The sequence below is a fragment of the Callorhinus ursinus genome, unplaced genomic scaffold, assembly GCF_003265705.2.
Source record: "Callorhinus ursinus isolate GAN/ISIS: 27379988/994484 unplaced genomic scaffold, GSC_fseal_2.0 scaffold5, whole genome shotgun sequence".
NCBI lineage: Eukaryota > Metazoa > Chordata > Mammalia > Carnivora > Otariidae > Callorhinus > Callorhinus ursinus.
Genome location: NW_027397067.1, coordinates 18,299,652 through 18,320,828, shown reverse-complemented (window position 1 = coordinate 18,320,828; position 21,177 = coordinate 18,299,652). Strand labels below are relative to the sequence as shown.

At 37.1% G+C, this 21,177-nt stretch overlaps 2 protein-coding genes across 8 annotated transcripts in view; one reads left to right on the top strand and one right to left on the bottom strand.

Moving 5' to 3' along the window:
• Positions 1-20,007, bottom strand: part of CSPP1 (centrosome and spindle pole associated protein 1) — a 189,622-nt gene extending 169,615 nt beyond the window's left edge. Inside the window, exon 1 of one of the 5 annotated variants that reach the window (XM_073892852.1) lies at positions 19,886-20,007. In XM_073892852.1, coding sequence (XP_073748953.1) covers positions 19,886-19,908 — 23 coding nt within the window. In that variant the 5' untranslated portion in view covers positions 19,909-20,007. Of the gene's footprint in view, positions 1-743; positions 857-19,885 lie in introns of those variants that run through there. The other 4 variants (XM_073892853.1, XM_073892856.1, XM_073892854.1 and 1 more) reach the window with 4 other exon arrangements.
• Positions 747-17,884, top strand: COPS5 (COP9 signalosome subunit 5). 3 transcript variants are annotated; one of them, XM_025870693.2, is made up of 8 exons: positions 747-1,003; positions 3,423-3,657; positions 4,607-4,735; positions 4,994-5,059; positions 5,585-5,670; positions 10,554-10,665; positions 15,575-15,723; positions 17,645-17,884. In XM_025870693.2, the coding sequence occupies exons 1-8, from the start codon at positions 888-890 to the stop codon at positions 17,727-17,729; spliced, it is 978 nt and encodes a 325-aa protein (XP_025726478.1). In that variant the 5' UTR covers positions 747-887; the 3' UTR covers positions 17,730-17,884. The 3 variants fall into 3 exon arrangements, with proteins under 3 accessions (XP_025726478.1, XP_025726476.1, XP_025726479.1); XM_025870691.2 differs by having other exon boundaries at positions 786-1,197; XM_025870694.2 differs by lacking the exon at positions 747-1,003 and adding an exon at positions 1,073-1,205.
• Positions 20,008-21,177: the final 1,170 nt, after the last annotated feature.

The following is a 21,177-nucleotide window of genomic DNA, read 5'->3' as shown; positions in this document are numbered from 1 at the left end:
CTTAGAGTCTAGCTGGGGAATGGAGGGGAAGGAAAAATACCTAAAACAAGCAAATAAGCGAAATAATTAAGCATTGCACTAACTGTTGGTAGAAAAGTTGCTGAGATTAATTTGGCCTCGGGGACAGGAAGAGGTTTCACAGAGCTATGCTGAAGGTTAAACCGTAAACTAATTGTAAGAATTGGGTACTGGTCATTTCAGAACACTAATAGCTCATATTATGCTGAAGATTAAACCGTAAACTAATTGTAAGAATCGGGTACTGGTTATTTCCGAACACTAATTAGCTCATATAGATGTTAATTTTTACAAACACGACAAAAGACACGATCGTAGCCTCCCACGAGTTTCCACAGCTTCCTTGGAATGTCAGAGACCTGCCCTCTAGAGAAGCGTATTGCCAAACCAAGAGGCCACAGAATTTTACGCATGTGCAGTGACTCATCTGGAAGTAAACTAGGATACCATGTTTATCTTCGTCTCAACTACCATCCAGAACTACTTATATCTCAAGTTTCTCACAAACATCCTCATTTTTTAGGCTTTCAACAAACATTTTATTTACCGTATCTACAGCCACATAAAAACAGGGTTTTTTTTCCCATCACAGCCTAAAGACCTACCCATTTTTAACATGGCGGAGGCCGAGCCTGCGCAGTACGAACAAAGAGGACCAGTTCCAGTTTCTGGCATAACGTTAACATGCCCTTCTTCCGGTCCGGAAGGCTATACCATTCTCTTACCCAATCATCGTGTTTGTCCTTATTCACATACATAATTTTCTACGATAATATGTTCCCATTTCAACCACAAGAAGATTCCTCTGTCTCTATTATGTAACTGCTGTTTATATCGTGTCATCCCGGAAGCGCTCCCGCCATCCCCGAATGGTCTGTACCTACTTCACCTCCGGTTCTAGGTGTCATGGCTGCCTCGAGAGAATAGTACGAGTTTGCACCTGTGGTGCGAAGGGTCCGAAGCCCACACCCGAGAACCTAGCGAGGTAAAGTTGCGTCTTGGTTGTGGAGGCGACAACTTCTCCGATTCCTCGGCGATGGCGGCGTCCGGGAGTGGTATGGCTCAGAAAACCTGGGAATTGGCCAACAACATGCAGGAAGCCCAGAGTATCGATGAAATCTACAAATACGACAAAAAACAGCAGCAAGAAATACTGGCGGCGAAGCCCTGGACTAAGGAGTGAGGAGGTCCCTGGCGAGACGCAGGGGAGGGAAGGGGCGGCGGGACTTTAGGACACCCAGGGGGAGTGGGAGTGCAGAGGGTGGAGAGTTTGTGTTTTCATGGGCAGGGAGAAGAATATGCGCCCGAGAAATTTTGGTCCTTTTGTCTCCACAAGTAGAGCCAAAACCCCTCTCCTGGGGCTTGCTTCGACTCCCCTTTCTGTCGCTAACCCATTTGTCTCCAGAGGATGTAAGAGGAAAAGGACAAGCGATTCTCATTTCTCATTTCTCAATATCTGTATTGTCATATATATGCTACACACCCTGCCTTAAGTCTTGTGTCGATTTACACCTTGCTAGGACCTTCAGCTTATCTCAGACTGGAGACTGCACCTGTCTTCAAAAACTAAATCAGCCCAGGTCTCTAAAATAACTACGAGCCATCTTTTAGATATCTATAATCGATTGTTGATTGCTGATAAGTGTTTCAGAAACGAGGCTCCACCCAGTTTCCCAAAACGTTACTCCACCAGTTCTCACGAGCTAGGAATTTTATCAACCGAGTTTAAAGCTCTTTGCTCCTTAGCAAAAGCCCTCTGTCTCTGGAAATAATGACAAGTCAAGGACTCTTTACCCACAGCATTTACCCTTTCCTGAAAGCAGATTGTGTTCCCTATAGAGTAAAAAGAGTCTGTCAAATGGGGAGGTAGAAAGGACAGCAGTGGTCAACATAAGACCATTCTTCATCTTTCTCAGTCAGTATTCAGATTCAGCATGTTTATCAATTATTTAATATGGGCTGAGCACTGAGCTAGGGATTCCCATATGTTATTTAATCTACATGACAGCCCAGTACTGTTTTCATTCCTTTTTTGCAAATAAGAAAACAAGCAAATGTAAGTAACTTATTTCATGATCACACTGAGGCAGTGAACTTTTAAGTGAGTAATAGACTGAAGTTCAACCTCATAACTGTCACTAGTTGACTGGCCCTAGGAAATTTATGTATCTTCACTTTTTATCTGTAAAAAGGAATTAAGACCTACCTATTAGTAATGTCATAAAGATTAGATGAGATAATATATTAAAAAGGGCCTACAATGTATGTACTGGGAGCACAATAACTATCTTTTTTTTTCCTTTTTCCCAGTAAATGAAGGAGCCAAGATTTTAATTCATGTCTTGACTCCCAAGACCAGGTCTCCATATTTTTCAGTTGTGATTTAAATCTGTGGGCAGACATCTTAAAAAGGCTTCTCAGGGGAAAAAAAAGGGGGGGGTATGGGCTTCTCAGAGACATTGACTGACCACGTTATTAAAAACTGCTTGTCTACTTACCTCTATAACAGATTATGCATTTAAGGTAGCTGTAGCCTACTAAATATTTGAAAACTGTCTGCTTGCTTTTTTGTGGCTCTGCTTATGTTAATCCTAGCTGTCTTGGGCTGCATCAGTGAGACAGAAAATGTAATTTTATTCAAGAGTAGTTTAATCACATCTACATATGACAAACTTTGAAACAGTGATCAGAAATAAAGATATTAGAGCCACATTTTCAATTTTGAGGCTGATAGCACAGAAAGAAACAACACACTGTTCTTTGAGAGTACTATAAAAGATGGGCTAAGGCTAATAACAGCTAGCACTTACAAAGTTTTAATATGTGTTAGGCAGTATGCTAAGCATTTTATATACATTATTTCACTCACTTTATTTCCTCCTAACAAATCTGTGAAATATTCCTACTTACAGATGAAGAAACTAAGGCACAGACATGAAGTGGTTGTCTCTAGGCTACAGCTAGCATGGCATGGCAGACTCAAATCTAAGCAGATGGATGTCAGATGGTTCCACATTTGGAACCATTAGGCGAGAAAGTTAGGCCTGAAAATCTTTAGGCACAACCATCCAAGTAGAGTCAGATTCAGAGATTTGGTGATTCCAAAATTAATTGAGAAAAAGTCTATTGAACTGGTCATGTAATTTCTATCTACTTGAATAGCATATTTAAAAAATTATTTCATACTTTTCCCTTCCCCTAAAAGGAAATACTTTGCAGGACCCTGACATGTTTTATCATTTCCTATCCCCTGCAGGAACTCTACTTCCTTTTTCTTTCCCATATTCTACATTCTTTCTCCCCTTCCCATCACTATAAATTCCTTCAATACTTGTTATCTTTACAAAAACTGGCTTTGAAATTGTGTTTTATATAATTAATTACACTGTGCTTTTGTTTTGTAGTCACCATTACTTTAAGTACTGCAAAATCTCAGCATTGGCTCTACTGAAAATGGTGATGCATGCCAGATCAGGAGGCAACTTGGAAGTGATGGGCTTAATGCTGGGAAAGGTGGATGGGGAAACCATGATCATTATGGACAGTTTTGCTTTGCCTGTAGAGGGCACTGAAACCCGAGTAAATGCTCAGGCTGCTGCATATGAATACATGGCTGCATATATAGAAAATGCCAAACAGGTAAAACTGTTGTTTCTTAAAGTTCAGTAACTCTAAATTGGAGTCTCGTCGTGACTCTTGAGTTTCTAAACTTAAAACTATCCTCTTTACATAAAGTTTATACTTTATTTTCAAAAACTTTATGTAAAATATGTAAAAGGTTAGCATGGATTTTTTTTTTTAATAAATTCTCATACTGAAGAGAGTAGATCTTAAAAGTTTTCATCATAAGAAAAAAAAGTTGTACCTAATGTGTGGTGATGGATATTAACTACATTTCTTGTGGTGATCATTTTGCAATATATACATATATTGAATCATTATGGTGTACACCTGGACTAATACAATGTTATATATCCATATCTCATAAAAAAATTTTTTAATTCTCACACGCAGTATCAGATGTATGTTTAAAACCAAAAACTTGGAAACAACCTAAATGTTCCTGAGTATAAAACTGATTAAATTATGGTATATCCATACAATGAACTGCAAGCCAGCCTTTAAGAAAAATAAAAAGTAGTTATCTATATATTTTATCTACTTGGAACAAACCCCACAATATTGTGTTGAGTTGAAAAAGCAGAGTATAGAGCACTGTATGTGGTATGCCATTGTGTGTGTTTCTTTTAATCTACATATGGAAAGAATATGTCTGCAAGATCGGTATATAAGCAGCGGTTATAGTGGTTGACATCTGGGCTGAGAAACTGGATAGTTGAGGGGAACAAGTAGGAAGCAGACTGAATAACCTTACTGTACTTGTATCTTGTTAATTTTATGCCTGAAGTTTTAGGTATTATACTTTGGGTATTACCTATTCAAAATAATCTTTTTTTAACCTGAAAGCAGCATATGCTATCCACTATTCTGCATGCTTTCATTTTACCATAATGCTATATAAGCAGACAAATGACAAGTGTCTCTAAGATTAAACAGAATCCTCAATCTTCTTTGCCTTCTTTGCTAGGTTGGCCGCCTTGAAAATGCAATTGGCTGGTATCACAGCCATCCTGGCTATGGCTGCTGGCTTTCTGGGATTGATGTTAGTACGCAGATGCTCAATCAGCAGTTCCAGGAACCATTCGTAGCAGTAGTAGTAAGTATTTTTGCAACCAGTCTTAATTAAATTCTTCGTGAAGATTTATTAAAGCAGGTATACAGAGAAAGAAAAACTGCAGAACAATCAAAGAAACAATTTGGTTTGGTTATTTTTTCCTATTTGGTTATTTTATTCAGTGTTTGTGTGCATGCATGCATACTCTTATACATATGTATTTCTAAGTTTAACGTTTAAACAAATGGAAGTATATAACAGTTTTATAACCAGCAGACTGTAAATATATCTTTCTTGTAGATTGACCCAACAAGAACAATATCTGCAGGAAAAGTGAATCTTGGAGCCTTTAGGACATATCCAAAGGTAATTTTTAAAATTCAAAGCCCTTATAATTTTTTAAATGATTTATTTTTAAAGTCATGTTATGGTTAATATCTTGTTTTGTCCTAAAACAATTTGATAATATTTATAAAATAGCAGTCAACCAACACAAATTGTCTTTAACAAAAGACAATACATTTGTGCTATATATTACTAAGAAAGCAGTTTTCATTTGTTAATAAGTATCTGTGTGCCCATGGCATTCTGACAGGTACTAGACAACAAGCTAAATACATCTGTTTTCTTCCTGCAATCTGAAATAGATATTAGCATACATGTACATCCCCTAAGGACAAGAAAAATGAATTTATAAACCAGATCCAACCATTAGCCATCAAATGGGGTTGAGGGAGAGTATGAGCAATATACTTTTTTTACTGGAATATTTAAGTTCAATATGTGGCTCCCCAGAATTAATGTTTCTATAAATGGAAAGCTGCATAGAAAGTATGTTTTTTCTGAGTGTGTGTGTGTGTTTTTTAATCTTCTATTTTCATTTTTGTTGAGGGCTACAAACCCCCTGATGAAGGACCTTCTGAGTACCAGACTATCCCACTTAATAAAATAGAAGACTTTGGTGTACATTGCAAACAGTAAGTAATTTTAAAGTGTATCTCATACCACAATCATCGTAAGAAACCTTACTCCAAGCCCCTAATTTTACAGATGAGAATAAAGTTTCAGATGAAATGCATTTGGTAATCTCTTTTAAAATTATAGTAAGAATATAAAATTTAAGGTAATGTTTGAATTTTTTATTAATAATTGTTTTAACCTGTTATTTGCCTTTCACACAACTATGAATATTATCAAAGTACAGGGTCCTTAGCCCATTAATGAAATTAACAATTGAAAGAAGTTGTATTCAGGGCCAGCCTGACACAAGCATGTCTGCAAGCTCTCAAAGTACCCAAGTTTCTTTCATTCATTCATTCATTCATTGATTTATTTAAGAGATCGCAAGAGCAGGGGGGAGGGGCAGAGGGAGAAGCAGACCCCCCCCCCACCAGCAGGGAGCCTAACACAGGGCTCTGTCCCAGGACCCCGAGATCATGACCTGAGCTGAAGGAAGCCACTCAACCGAATGAGCCACCCAGGCACTTCTCAAGTCCCATTTAGTAAAACTTCAGCCTAAACATTTTCACTCCAAATTTTAAAGAAGCCATACTAAAACCAGTGAATTATATACTTCTTTAAAACAGTGAATGTTGAGGTATATGAATTACATCTCAAGTTTTAAAAAGTATTAAAGAAGCCAATGAAAACAGTTTTCTCCTTCTGACTATATCTTGCCACGTCACGTTGACCCACCCACCACATTCTGGAGCCTGAACCAAAGCACTAGCCTTCTAACTAGTCTTCCAGCTTCTTCCATTCACCCCTTTAAAGTTCTTTTGTCAGCCAAATTGATTCTGTTAAAATGTAAGTTAGATCATATTCCTCCTTCTCCAGAATGATTTCCTGTATCACCAAAAATAAGATCCATAGTCCTTATGATGGACTACACAGCCCTATGTGATCTGACCCTTACTATCTCTGAGCTCATCTCCTATCACTAAACCTTTGCTCTCTCCAATCCAGCCATAGTGGTGTCCTTATGGTTGTCAGATGTGCCAGGCAGCTTTCTGCCTCAGGGCCTTTGCATTTGCTGTTCCCTCTGATGGGAAAATAGTTCCTTATTTCCACGTGGCTCACTAACTACTTCAATCATGGAGTAGTTGTTTAAGGGTCACCTTAACAGAGAGAATGTTCACTGGTCACCCTAATATAACACCTTCCAGTCAGTACCCTGTGTTTCAGTTTCCCTACTTTATTTTTCTTATCACTTACCGCCATCTGATATGTTTCTCTTTCCTTGTTATTGATCCCATTAGAATGTAAACTTCATGACAGTAGACTTAATTCACTGCTGTATCCTAACATTTTAAATCAGACATGGCACATAGAAGGGTAGGCATCCACCCCCACCAAAAAAAGTTACCTAAATGATTATCTAGAGTCCCCTTTTCTCCATACCTCCTATCCAAACTTCTAGGACTACCTTGACTACCCATGTGCTGCTATGCTATTATTCTTCTGTTCAGAAATTCTTAGAAAATTCTAGAATTTCTAAAATTGAGTTTTAAAATAGATCAGTCATCCCTGACATACTTCTGGGGGGGAAAAAAAGATTCTTTTTTATTTTCAGTTAGAGGCTTGGGATTAAATCACATAATTTACCCTATTGGAAAAAAATTTTTAGCAAAAAGAAAAAAATTTAAACCATTCCAGTTTGAGAGAATTGCTCCTAAGCCTGGAAACACCTTTGCTGTGATACTTTCTCAGAGAAATAGTCAATTTTTTTTTCATTTATATTGAGTTTATAGCGGTAGAAAAAGCTTATACCTTTAATACCTACACTACTTTTTTCACTACCAACAGCAGCTTTTGAAAGAAAAAAGACTGAGGCAGTCTATGCTTTCTGTATACAAACAAACCTGCATTTCCTATTTTACTGAAATACGAGCCCATCAGAGAAGAATAGCCACTTTCTAGCTATCTACATGCTAGAGCCTAGAATTTTGAATCTGGAATTGCTTGGCTATTCAAAGATGTTCTCTTAGGATCAATTCCTAAATAAGAATAAACTCTTTCCTAAGGCAAATAAGGGGCTTAATTTATTTTTGTTTAAAATCTTTAATGAAATATAGTGCCAGGTTGAAAGAGCAGGGGTTTGGGGCCGGCTGCTTATAGATCCATTTCCTAAATTATTTGGTGATGAAGTATTATGTGCAGTTTATATTGGTCTTTTTTCTTTCCTACCTTAAATCCCATATCATATTGTACACCCCAAGTCTGTTTAAAACATAGAATATAATGTAGCTATTAAATGTTTTTAACATTGAAGAACCTTAGTGAAAAGAGGATACAAAGTGTTGTTTTTTTTTAAGTTAGCTTGTATGTTGTCAGTGTTATGCAGGAACATGGTTTAAAGAGTAAAATGGTTCAATGAATCTTATGAAAAACAACAATTTTGTACCATTCCCTTTCCCATCTATCCCCTCAGAGGCAGTCACTTAAACTATTATAGTTATTCCTGTAAGTATTTACCACATCTCTTCAAACAACGTGCTGATAGTGCTACTTCTTGATTTTCAGTTCTAGGCAGTATCTATTATTGACTTCCTGTACAGAAGATGAGGATTTAGCTCCACAAGTAATTTTGAATGTTCTTCTTGTTTTCAACTCTGCTACTGAGATTTGCAGCTAATCACTACATGTTAGACAAAAAATTTCATTGCATCAACCTATGGAATTAAAACAGTAATTACATTAAGGTGATCCATAAATTTTAAAACATAAACTCTATTCTAGAACTTCATTTGAGTTCCCTTATTTTCCATCCTTTATAAATCCAAATATCTATTGCTATATTCACCCTCTCATCTCTTTTTTCCTCAAGTATCAGAGATACAACCCCCTCCTTTCTAAAGCTGACCTTTCTACTTGAGCCCCTCATCCCCTCCCCATACCTAATTCCCTTACTCCTGGGACCTCACTTCTTAAATACTCTCTTAAATGTCTACAGTCTACATGTAAAAATAAAACTGTGAGGTTTTTGTTAATAGATACAACTTTTCATACCCTTTCTCTGCCACTTACTAGCTATGTGGCTTTGAGTAAAGTCTTTCCTTTCTGAACGGTTGTCTATAGACTGGGAATAATAAATGCTTTCTGCATATGGTTATAGGAAAGACTAAATATGAGAATGTATGTAAAGCACCCAGGACATAATAGGCATTCAAGAAATACACTGTTCCACTTCCACATTTCATTAGCCATGTCCTACCCATCTTCAGATCTGCATAGGTATCTTAATTTTGAAAAGATCTTCACTTAATTCTAATGTCCTTAAATTCTTATTCTTTTTTATTTCTTTACTCACTCCTGAATTGAATCAACAAGCATTTCTTACTGTGTCCACATGCCTTTATGTTTTGCACCACTAACCTGCGTCTGAGCCTTTCTTCGCATCTGCTGCACTGCAGTTGTATCCCTTGTGGTCTCCCTGCCTACAGTTCCTCTGAAACACATCCTATCACAAGCCAGCTTTCTTCAAACACCTCTTTGGCCCTATCATTGCTCTGCTCAGACATCTTCCATGAGTCCCCACTACCTAGAAGATAAAGTTTAAATTTCTTTTTTTAAGTTTTTATTAAGTTTTATTAGTTAACATACAGTGTAGTATTTGTTTTGGATGTATAATATAGTGATTCAGCATTTCTATACAACACCTGGTGCTCATCACAAGTGCACTCCTTAATCCCTATCATCTATACAACCCATCCCCCCACCCATGAAGTTTAAATTTCATAACCTTTCATGTAATATCTTCCACCAAATAGACCCCAACAAAGCCTTCTAGGTTCCCCTCACATAATTATTCTGCTTTTGCTTAACTGTCCAGACAAAGTGATTTACTTACTATTCCTTTCATGACTTTCCTGTTTATGAGTCAGTGCTCCCTGCCAAATGCCCTCCTTGCTGTCTGCGTAAACACACCATAGACTCATGTAAGGGTTACTGTCAGGCCTGCCTTCTCCCTGGGGCTTCTCTGGCAATTCTGTCTACACTGAGAGTATTCACTATCTCTAACATTTAATTGGTGATGATTAATTTTATATATTCACTATAGCATCACTTACTGTTATTCAGTATATACCATTATATTTAATTTTTTGTGGCTTCATACCACATCTCCCCTAAAAATAGTAATAAGCTCCTTAAGGTAAAATAGTCCCTTGTGTTTCTTCGTATCTACTGATGTACAGAACCTAGGGAGGTATTCAAATGTTTTTTACTTCAAAAATACATGTTTTTCGTACATTTAACCAAATATTTCTTGCACCTCACTGATTACAAATTAGGCACTTTTAGAAGCAGTATTTTTTTTAGGCACTCTAAGGATTCTATTTTAAGGTTTTCTTTCCAAAAAAGCAATAGGCGCTAATTAGGGGATTAGAAAGGGAGAAATGGGAAATCCACATGTCATTTTCAGTATTTTTAAAAGCCTATCAAAAAAGAATCCTACCAGGCACACAGTAAATACAAAAAAAAAAAACCGCCTATCAAAAACTGTCATTGACCCTAGAGAAGCAGTTCATTAAGTTTATGTGCCATTGGCTAGAATTTATGAATTCGATAACATGGATAAACATATGTCATTCAGAAGTTCTAACTGGTTGTTGATAAGCTGTGGGGAATTTCTGGGCTCTACAGTGGGAAGAAATATAACACAAGAAAGTTTAGTTAACAGAAGATTTGAAACACATCTCTGAAGAGTAAGGAAACCATGGTTACCTATTGTTCTATTGGACTAAAAACTAAAACATAACTATTTGGATATAAAATGTAATTCACTTAAATTTGGCCATAACTTGTATATGATATGGTTGAATTTTTTTTAACTTACTAAATTTGTCCTTTTGTTTTATAGATATTATGCCTTAGAAGTCTCATATTTCAAATCCTCATTGGATCGCAAATTGCTTGAGCTTTTGTGGAATAAATACTGGGTGAATACGCTGAGTTCCTCTAGTTTGCTTACTGTAAGTACTGTATTCCCAAGGGATGCATTTGAATTTTATCTAAACTACATAAGTTGTTTAATATCTGAAACTCTTTTTCATGGAAAGGCTATACCTGACTTGGCCAAGACACCAGGGCTGGGCTCAGATTCTGCACATGACCAGAGCTGAATTGGGATACTAGGCCAAGCCAAGATGTATGTCATGTACCACTGAGACCAAGTCCAAGTGACAAATACAAGTGGCCAGATAAGGGTGAAATCTGCCCCTGCCTTAAAGAGACTTACAGAGAGAAAAATACAGTTTTTTGTTGTGTCAGGTGTCTCAGGTAGGACCCCAGTTACAGGTGACAGGAGACCCAACCAAACTGGCCTAAACAAAAAAGAGAATCTTTTAAGCTGCGAAGTCCAGGAGTAGGGCTTACTTCAAGCATAGCAAGTTTGCACTGAAACAATATTATGAGGTCTTGGTCTTTCTGTCTCAGCTTTGATTTCGTATCAGTTCCCTTCAGTTTTGGGCTTCATGTGAAAACAAGATGGCAGGGGCACCTGGGTGGCATCTGCCTTTAAGCGTCCGACTCGGTTTTGGCTCAGGTCCTGATCTCAGAGTCATGAGATTGAGCCCAGTGTCGGGCTCTGCACTCAGCGCAGTCTGATTGGGATTCTATCTCCCTCTCCCTCTACCCCTCCCGCTTATGCTTTCTCTAAAATAAATAAATCTTGGGGTGCCTGGGTGGCTCAGTTGGTTAAGCAACTGCCTTCAGCTCAGGTGATGATCCTGGAGTCCCGAGATCGAGTCCCACATCGGGCTCCCTGCTCGGCGGGGAGTCTGCTTCTCCCTCTGACACTCCCCCCTCTCATGTGCTCTCTCTCTCTCATTCTTTCTGTCTCAAATAAATAAAATCTTTAAAAAAATAAATAAATAAAATAAAATAAAATAAAATAAATCTTTTTTAAAAAGGGGGGGTTGGGGGAGGAAAAGAAAAGATGGCAGGGGCGCCTGGGCGGCTCAGCTGGTTGAGCATCTGCCTTCGGCTCAGGTCATGGTCTCGAGGTCCTGGGATCGAACCCCACATCGGGCTCCCTGCTCAGCGGAAAGCCTGCTTCTCCCTCTCCCACTCCCCCTGCTTGTGTTCCCTCTCTCCCTGTGTCTCTCTCTGTCAAATAAATAAATTCTTTAAAAAAAAAGAAAGAAAAGAAAAGAAAACAAAATTGCAGCATTAACTTCAGGCCTCCCATCCTCCCATTTTCACATTCAAAAGAGAAGATCAAGATACACGTACGCATAACTCCAGGCAAAACCTCCCTGTGTCTGAGCTTTGTTTAGGTTGCATGCCCATCCTTAAACCAGCTGTAGGCCAAGGGAATGAACACCATGAGTAGCTGTATCAGGGCAAGTACTTCACTGCAGGGCTGGGATAGAAAAAACTCAGGAGCACGTGGACTAAGAATTAGGAAGGGCTGTCCCCAGAAGGAAATCAGAGTATCATTAACTTAAAGTAGCAGATGCTGGGCAGCAAAAAATAAGATAAAATAAATTACTGAATTTTTTCTAATATATCATTAAAACCTAACATACTTAGAAGGATATTTATTTTACAGGCTTCTATCTAGAGCTTAGTCAGGAAAAGTTGTGTTTTTTTCTTCTTTTTTAAAGTAGGCCACCTCACATAGTACAGAATAGCATAATGGTTAGAACCACAAAATTTGGTATAAGATAAACTCAGTTCAAAAACAACTCTGGAACTTTACTAGCTGTGTGTGACCTTCAGAAAGTTATTTAATGAGACTGAGCCTTTTCTTGAGTTCAGTGATAATAGTACCTACATCATTAAGTACCATGAGAATGAAATGAAATTCTTTATATAAATCAGCTAACAAAGTGCCTGGCATATAATAAAGCCTCAGTAAGTTATTATTTTTTGTTTGGTTCATTTGTTTGTTCATAGAGCATATTTTCTATGATTTTATTGGTTTTTTTTTTTAAAGATTTTATTTAGAGAGAGAGCCTGAGCAGGGGCAGAGGGAGAGAGAGAAAATCCCAAGCGGACTCCGTGCTGAGCTCAGAGCCCAACAGAGGGCTCAGTCCCACGACCCTGAGATCATGACCCAAGCTGAAACCAAAAGTTGGACACTTCACTGACTGAGCCACCCAGGCAGTCCTTTCTGTGATTTTAAATAGAGTTCTGGCAGCCTTTCTGTTATTTTGTAACCTCAACAGTCAGAAGTAGCAAATTAGAAGGAAGGAAAGCGATCATTATAGCAAACATTTATTAAGTGCTTCCTTTGTGCCATATACTGCTAAATGCTTTGTATGAGTTGTTTCCTTAGAGGCAAGTACACTAATGAGAACCAGAAGTGACACATGATGGCAGAGGGAGAAAACACTAAGACCAGAGCAGTCTGACCCTTGTGTAAAGGCAAACAGCTCTACCTACTCAGCCTATGGCTCTCCCTATATTCCAGCATTGCATATATTGAGGACATTAATAATCAAGAAAAGGTTAAATTATATTTTCTTCTTTTTTGTGGTTGTATATATGGTACATTGTAGCATTTTAAGAAAAAATTTATAAGACTCCTGAGTGGCTCAGTAGGTTAAGCATCTGCTTTCGGCTTGGGTCACGATCCCGGGGTCCTGGGATTGAGCCCCTCATTGGGCTCCCTGCTCAGCAGGGAGTCTGCATCTCCTCTCTTTCTGCCCCTTTCCCCTCTCATGCTCCCTCTCTCAAATAAACCAAATAAATCTTAAAAAAAGAAAAGAAAAAATCTATAAATGTATGTTCAACACAACTCTTTCTCCAGCTAAAGCATATAACCTAAAAGCTACCAGAAAAAAGTTTTCTGATTTAAGAAATTAGTTCCCTCTTCATCCTCTGTGTGTTTAAAATGTAATTGATGTCATTTTATTTCATTTTAATAGTATAACTGTTCCTGCTATCTTACATTTTTATGGCTTGAGCTAAATCTTCCAAATGTGAAGTGGTCTACAAACCTTAAGCTTTTCTTCAGAACTGTAGAGGGGAAAATGTCTTGGTGTCCTAAACCATTTAGATCCAGACAAAGTGAATATAATTGCATCTTTAAAAAATATCATTTTGGGAGCGCCTGGGTGGCTCAGTCATTGGGCATCTGCCCTCGGCTCAGGTCATGATCCCCGGGTCCTGGGATCAAGCCCTCCATCGGGCTCCCTGCTCGGCAGGAAGCCTGCTTCTCCCTCTCCCACTCCCCCTGCTTGTGCTCTCTCTCTCGCTGTGTCTGTCAAATAAATAAAATCTTAAAAAAAAATTTTTAATTAAAAAAAATATATATATTAACATTTTAGGGCACCTGGGTGGCTCAGTTGGTTAAACATCTGCCTTTGGCTCAGATCATGATCCCACAGTCCTGGGATTGAGTCCCACCTCGGGCTCCCTGCTCAGCCGGGAGTCTGCTTCTCTCTCTCCTTCTGCTTCTGCCTCTCCCCCCCTCACCTGTGCACACTCTCTCTCAAAATAAATAAAATATTTTTTTAAAAAATACTATCAGTTTATAAAATCATTGGAAGAGCTGGTAGCATTATAAAGGGCCCTCTGTAGTAAGTATGATGACAGCAAATAACTTTTCATGTTTGGTGATTGAACAGGTACACTGTCTTACACATTGAGTAAATAGAGTAACGTACTAATTGTTGCCAAGTCATTTGTTTATCTTCACTCTCTTCTTTTGAAGATAAAGGAAAGAAATGGAACATATATTTCATAACTCATCTTAGTGAAAAGTTGTTTTGTATTTTAGCATACAACATTTTAAAAAAGATAACCCATAAAAATGCTTAGGTGTTTAATGCTTAAGTGTACATATGTAACTGTTAAAGTTTTTCTTTTTAAAAAGTATGAAATATTAAGGGACAAATAGTATATGTAGTATTACAGCTTAACAAATATAGGTGTGTGTGCAAGCATATAGCAATACTCTAAAATATAACTGTGGTTATAGCTAAGTGGAGGGATTATAGGTGTTTCCTTTCCTCTTTATTTTGCTCTACATTTTCCAAATTGTCTGCAGTTAACTATTAACTTTATAATCAGAAAACCTAAGAAAAATGTTATTTTTATTTATTTTTTGGGTTTTTTTTTTTTTGCGGGGTCAGGGGAAGTGTTCTTTTTTATTTTTTTTTAAGATTTTATTTATTTATTTGAGAGAGAGAGAGACAGGGAGCAGAGAGAGTGAGAGAGAGCACAAGAAGGGGAAGAGGCAGAGGGAGAAGCAGACTCCCCACTGAGCAGGGAGCCCAATGCAAGACTTGATCCCGGGACTCCAGGATCATGACCTGAGCCAAAGGCAGTCGCCTAACCAACTGAGCCAACCAGGTGCCCCAACAAATGTTAGTATTAAATGCTGAAATTTCAACAAGAACAAATAATAAAATTAACTAACAATTATTAAGGCTTTACCAGGTGCTATGGACAGTCCTAAGAGCTTTATATACATTACTCAATATACATTATTTAATTTAGTCTTCATAATAGCCTTAATGTAGAAATTATCATTGTCCTCTCCCCCATTTTCAGAAGATGACTTAAAGGCACAGAAAAGTAAGGGAGTTTTCCCAAGGCCTCCCAGCTAATCTGCAGCAGAGCCAAAACTGAGACTCAGGACTGTGTACTTCAAAGCCTCTCATAATAACAAGTATTAGATTTAATGAGTCAAAAAGAAGAATTCCAAATTTAATCTAGAAATTATAAAGGGGGGAAAACTCTACACTTGAACTGCTTGAACTTTGGAGTCAGTTTTTACAAGTAAATTTGATTTCTTACTTCAGTTACTATCACACTTATATTTCATGGTGGAATTCTTTGTAAATGAAATGTTCTAAATAGAAAAAAATTTACATTAAAATATATATATATGCACACACACACACTGACACAATACCATTTTCCCTACAGAATGCAGACTATACCACTGGTCAGGTCTTTGATTTGTCTGAAAAATTAGAACAGTCAGAAGCCCAGCTGGGACGAGGGAGTTTCATGTTGGGTTTAGAAACACATGACAGAAAGTCAGAAGACAAACTTGCCAAAGCTACAAGAGACAGGTAAGAGCAAATCTATTCCTACCCCTAACTATTTCTTTTTGTTTCCAAATCTGCACATTATAATAGGATTTAAATTCCTTGTTTCAACTTACTTACAACTTAGAATGGTACCTGAATATTAATTTCTTGGGACCTTTAAGAGTTGTCAAATGCAAATTTTAGCTTAGAAAATTTAGGTTAAACATTAAAAGCTTAAAGATCTAGGTAATGTAATAAAAAACTCCCAGTCATCTTTTCTAGATCTAGCTAGAAAGTGTACTAAAGAAAACCAAACCATCACTGGATCTTTAAAAAAAAAAAACTTCTGCAAAAGAACATCCAAATCTATTCTAACTTAATCATCTTTTGAGGGGTTATGTTAAGATTTCTTAAATTTATCAAACTTCACATTTTTATGAAGTTTTAAACCCCTAAATATCACAAAAATGATTGCATCTCTCTTAAGTTATTCTTCTGAAATTATCCTTAATACAGTAATTTAGTATCCCAAATTTCACTACCAAGAATTTGTTAGAAACAAACTTGGAATGTATTCTCTGATAACTTATGAAATAATCAGGTGGCCCTTCAGATGCATAGAGTATTGGGAAGACTACCTAAATAGCATGTACTTTCACAAAAGTTTGAACTTTAATGTGATAATTCGGGGCAGAGAGTAAGGGAAAATTATGTTGACATCTATATAAACTGATACCTTGGTATCCATCTTAAGAAAAACCAGACTGGTCAATAGGAAAGAAAAGGGAGAAGGGAAGGTAAAGTGTGTTAGGAGCAGAAGCCATCTTGGGTTAAATTATCTTACTCTGTTCCATGAGTTTTTAGAAAGTATAGAGCTAGTGGCCTGGATAAAATTAAATCTTTCTTCAATATTAGGTCTCATTTTTGGTACCTGCACTGAGTGTATGTTTTTGCTCATCTATCTTTGTATCATTTGTGATTTATAATTTTATCTACATCTACACCTCAGTTTCATAGCAAGCAAAAATTTCACAATGGTAATGTCTCCAATTACATAAGAAGAAAAGTAGGAAGGACAAAATTAGTACTACACAAGTAGAGAATTTTCCTTTTTTGGGTAACTTTATAAGAATTGTATCTCTTTTAAATATTGTGGGGTTTTATTGTTTTTTGCTTTTTATTTTTTATCAGTTCTAAAATCTAAGTCCTTTACCCACTGACTTTGACTTTTGCTTGAAGGTTGTTTGTGATTATTTCAGGAAAAAGCACAGAATTCTTTAAAATCTTTTTTAATAATTCTAAGTAATAAATAAGATTTTAATGTAAGATCAGAATCAGTCTATAATGATGAATTATATACTATTTCAGTCACCTTCCAGAATAGAACTTTTCCCAAAACTGTTGATAATTGTTATGAATTATATCAAATTTTATACTGCTCTTGTGAAGGTTCTAGTAAGTTTTGTTGACTCTTGAACAATGTGGGTTTGAACTGCATGGGTCCACTTATATGTGGGGTTTTTTCCTATAAATACAGTACAGTAATGTAAATGTAGATTTTCTTCTCTCTAGCTTAGTATGTTGTAAGAATACACTGTATAATGTAATATACAAAATACGTGTTAATCAATTGTTTATGTTATTGTTAAGCTTCCCATTAACACTAGACAATTAGTAGTTAAGTTTTGGGGGAGTCAAAAGTTATATGTGAATTTTCAACTGTGTGGAAGATTTGGTACCCTTAACTCCCACATTGTTCAAGGATCAACTGTAATGAAATGGTTAAAAGACATGCAGAAGGCTAAAAATTACAAGAGTAAACTGTAAATTGTGGTTTGTAGAGTATGAATAGAACTGAAAATCATTATTGGGGGAATAAGGATGGAAATGGGGGGAGGGAACTTGCATGTTCAAAACAGTCTTCAGTTCTTATGACGTTTTGTGATGTGTTTTTTCTTTACAGCTGTAAAACTACCATAGAAGCTATTCATGGATTGATGTCTCAGGTTATTAAGGATAAACTGTTTAATCAAATTAACATCTCTTAAACTGTCACTAAGTAGTACTTTTGACTGAAAGCCAGTATGAGAAAAATACTCAAGTAACACTTTAAAACCAGTTACCAAATACCTGATTAGAAGTATAAGGTGCTCTGAAGTGTCCTGAATATTAACATTGTATAATAAAACTCTTTAAAATGAAATTGTTCTTTTGTTATTTTGTGGGAGCAGTTACATTATTTTTCTAGGATCCTTTAATGTTCTAGAATATTAGAGAAAGAAGTATTTATTGGAACCTTTATTTTTTAAATTTAAATCTAAATCGAAGAATTTCAGCACTTCACTTGCCATACTGATTATCAGAGCCACTTTTCAATTCGCCTATACCTTCTTTAGTAGTCCACTAGTAAAAATATAATTTAACGTAACGTTTTTACGTTCTTATGAAATGTTAACCATGTCACACCTTAAGTTATTTTCTTGAAAATTAAATAAGACAGAGCCTAACATAGGTTATCTAGTCATTCAAATATTTACCAAGTACCTTTACTGAATAGGCCAAATTTTACTTTGCAGATATTCTGAACAAGATAGACAAGGCCACTTCCTGTCCTCACAGAACCTACCATGGAGGCTAAAGCTAAGTTAACAAGAACCTATGTATACTAGTATGAAGGGAGAAATAGTGTGCTGGGAAACTCAGGAGGAACATTTGCCCCAGGGAGGAGTTACCCAGGTAGGCTTCCTGAAAGAGTGACCTGACATAAAGCTGAAATTTGAAAGATAGGAGGACTAGCCAGAAAAGCATAATGGGAATGCAAGTTTATAAGCAGAGAGTACAGCAACACGGAGAAGGCCAGAGGTAGAGAGCATGAACCTAGTACCTTCAAGAACTGATACTCAGTTAGACCTGAGAGCGTCCAGTTGGACATGAGAAGTAGCAAAAGATGACTTTAATAGGTAAGATGAGGGAAAATCCTGCAGAGGCACTGTGGACTTTATTCTAACGGCAATGCGGAGTTAAGAGTTTTGTTTTTTTTTTTAAAGATTTTATTTATTTGAGAGAGAATGAGAGAGAGAGAGCACATGAGACGGGGGAAGGTCAGAGGGAGAAGCAGACTCCCCACTGAGCAGGGAGCCCGATGCGGGACTTGATCCCGGGACTCCAGGATCATGACCTGAGCTGAAGGCAGTCGCTTAACCAACTGAGCCACCCAAGCGCCTGCGGAGTTAAAAGAGTTTTAAACAGCAGAAAGTGATGTTTCTAAGAGCACTCTTAAGAGATCTGGGGGTGAGGGCTGGCTGAAAGCAAATGAAATGACTTGTAGAAAATAGTGAAAAGACAAGACAAATCATGGAAACATCAAATACAAAAATTGGCAGAGGAAGAGACCACAGGAGCAGAGAAGAAACTTTAAGAAGTAATTTACCAGTGACTTGACATGCTGCCAAGAGGTCAAGGAAAACAAAGCCTAAAAGTTTTCCATTAGATTTAGCAATGAGATGGTCTTCGGTAAGATGAGGAAGCCCATTAACATTAGTATCCAAATACATTCTTCGACAGTCGACAATATATTAGCATTTTGGTCTCGTTTTGTAAACTTTAAAAAAATTTTTTTTTAAGTAACATCTACACCCAATGTGGGGCTTGAACTCATGTCCCTGAGATCAAGAATCATGCTTTACCAACCAAGCCAGCCAGGAGCCCCTCATTTTGTAACTATTTAAATAAAAGTAGGCACCCCCAATTTCAGATGGTTCAAACTTACCTCCATTTTTATACCCTTTTAAAAAAAATGACTGCCCCCCTATGAGCAGCCAAAATCTATTTACTGCCATAGTCTTTTCAGCACATACAGGTTTCATTCACATACAGGATTGAGGGGTTAAAGTTTTTGACATGAAAGAGTAAGGAGCCATTGGAGTCACCATGAAAATATACTAGCAGTTTTCATTCTAAGACTTAAATACAATTATCCACATTTAATTTGACATTCATTACCTAAACAATTTAAGACACTTTGGTGTGATGGAAAATGCCTATGATAACAACAGAATTACTAGGAAAAGAAAGCGTTTCAGTCCTAACTTCATTGGACTCGTTTTGAGAAGTCTCCACATTTTGGTAATGATGTATTGATTGGAGGTAACACACATATACACATAGCAACAGTTGCTTAAAGAACAAAAATTTGTTGGCTCACCTCACTCCAGAGTCCAGAATCATATTTGGTTTAGGCACAGCTGGATTAAGCTTCCTGTCACGGTTCTCAGCTCTGCCCTCCACATGTTGGCCTAAATCTAAAGCTGTATTCCCCCAAACTGGCTGCACACCACACCATCCAGTTAGGGGTAAAGAGCTGTCAGAGGAAGGTTCAAACTTCACACTGGTCTAATGGATTATGAATGAGCCCACCTCTGAGATTATACATAGGGACTAGTTTAGATCAATTAAGGGCCATGCCTGGAGGTAGGAATGGGGTCAATAATCCCCAAAATGCATAACTACTACACACTAAGATTAAAAAGATACTACAGAGGCAACCAATAACGTTCCCTGTACTCAGTGGTGCAGCCCAGGCAAAAATGACTCAGGAAGGAGCATTTGCATTTTGTTGTAAATGTACCTGCTTTATTAAAAAGCAAGATCCTTTACAAATATTTTTAAAGTATATCTTTAAATTGTATTGTCATGATCACTTTTGATATAAGTGCTCCAATTTATATTAATGAGCTTTTAGGAAATCAGGGTTCAATTGCAGCCATCATTCAGAAACTAAGTTGTGAACTGGGGTTGTCTTTTCCCGCAAAGTATTATCTTACACTTTTGAGCTACTTAGGAGCTGAAAAGAGCATTTTCTAAGTAAAGTGTGTTTTTTGTTCAGTTTCAATGTTTTTTCAGAAATAATTTCTCCAAGCTCTTTGGTGATAATATACAGGAAATGTCACTTGTCATCAAAAACTTAATCCCAGTGTCCAAATAATAAGACTGGAGCCAGAAGCACAGGCTGAAACAGAGATAAAGGAGTCAGTGCATATGGAATGGGGATTGGGACCCTTTAAGGGTACATACAGAAAGATCCCAGAAGCAAGCGTTTTCCAAATTTTCTAGATTGTTTTAGTATCTCAAGGTCTTTGTTACAAACAATTCAACAGTACTTTCTATGTATATTATTGAGAATTTATGCATTACTACAATTTTTTGGTTACACTGTCCAGTTATGAACTGAGTACTTCATTCTACAGTTTTATTTATTGACTAACAATAAAACACCATACAAGTTGTTATTTTGAAATCAGCACTACTACCAAGAACAAAGAACCAATGGGAAGAAAAACCGTTTGTGCTCCATTTGTTTCTGAATTGGGAAAATAAGCTCTGAGACCAAACATCATGTCCTCCATTTGAGGGATCAAGTCTGAAGATTGTTGTCAAAAATTAGTATGACTACCTGGTATTCAGGATTTTGAAAAATCACTGCATTGCACAATATAA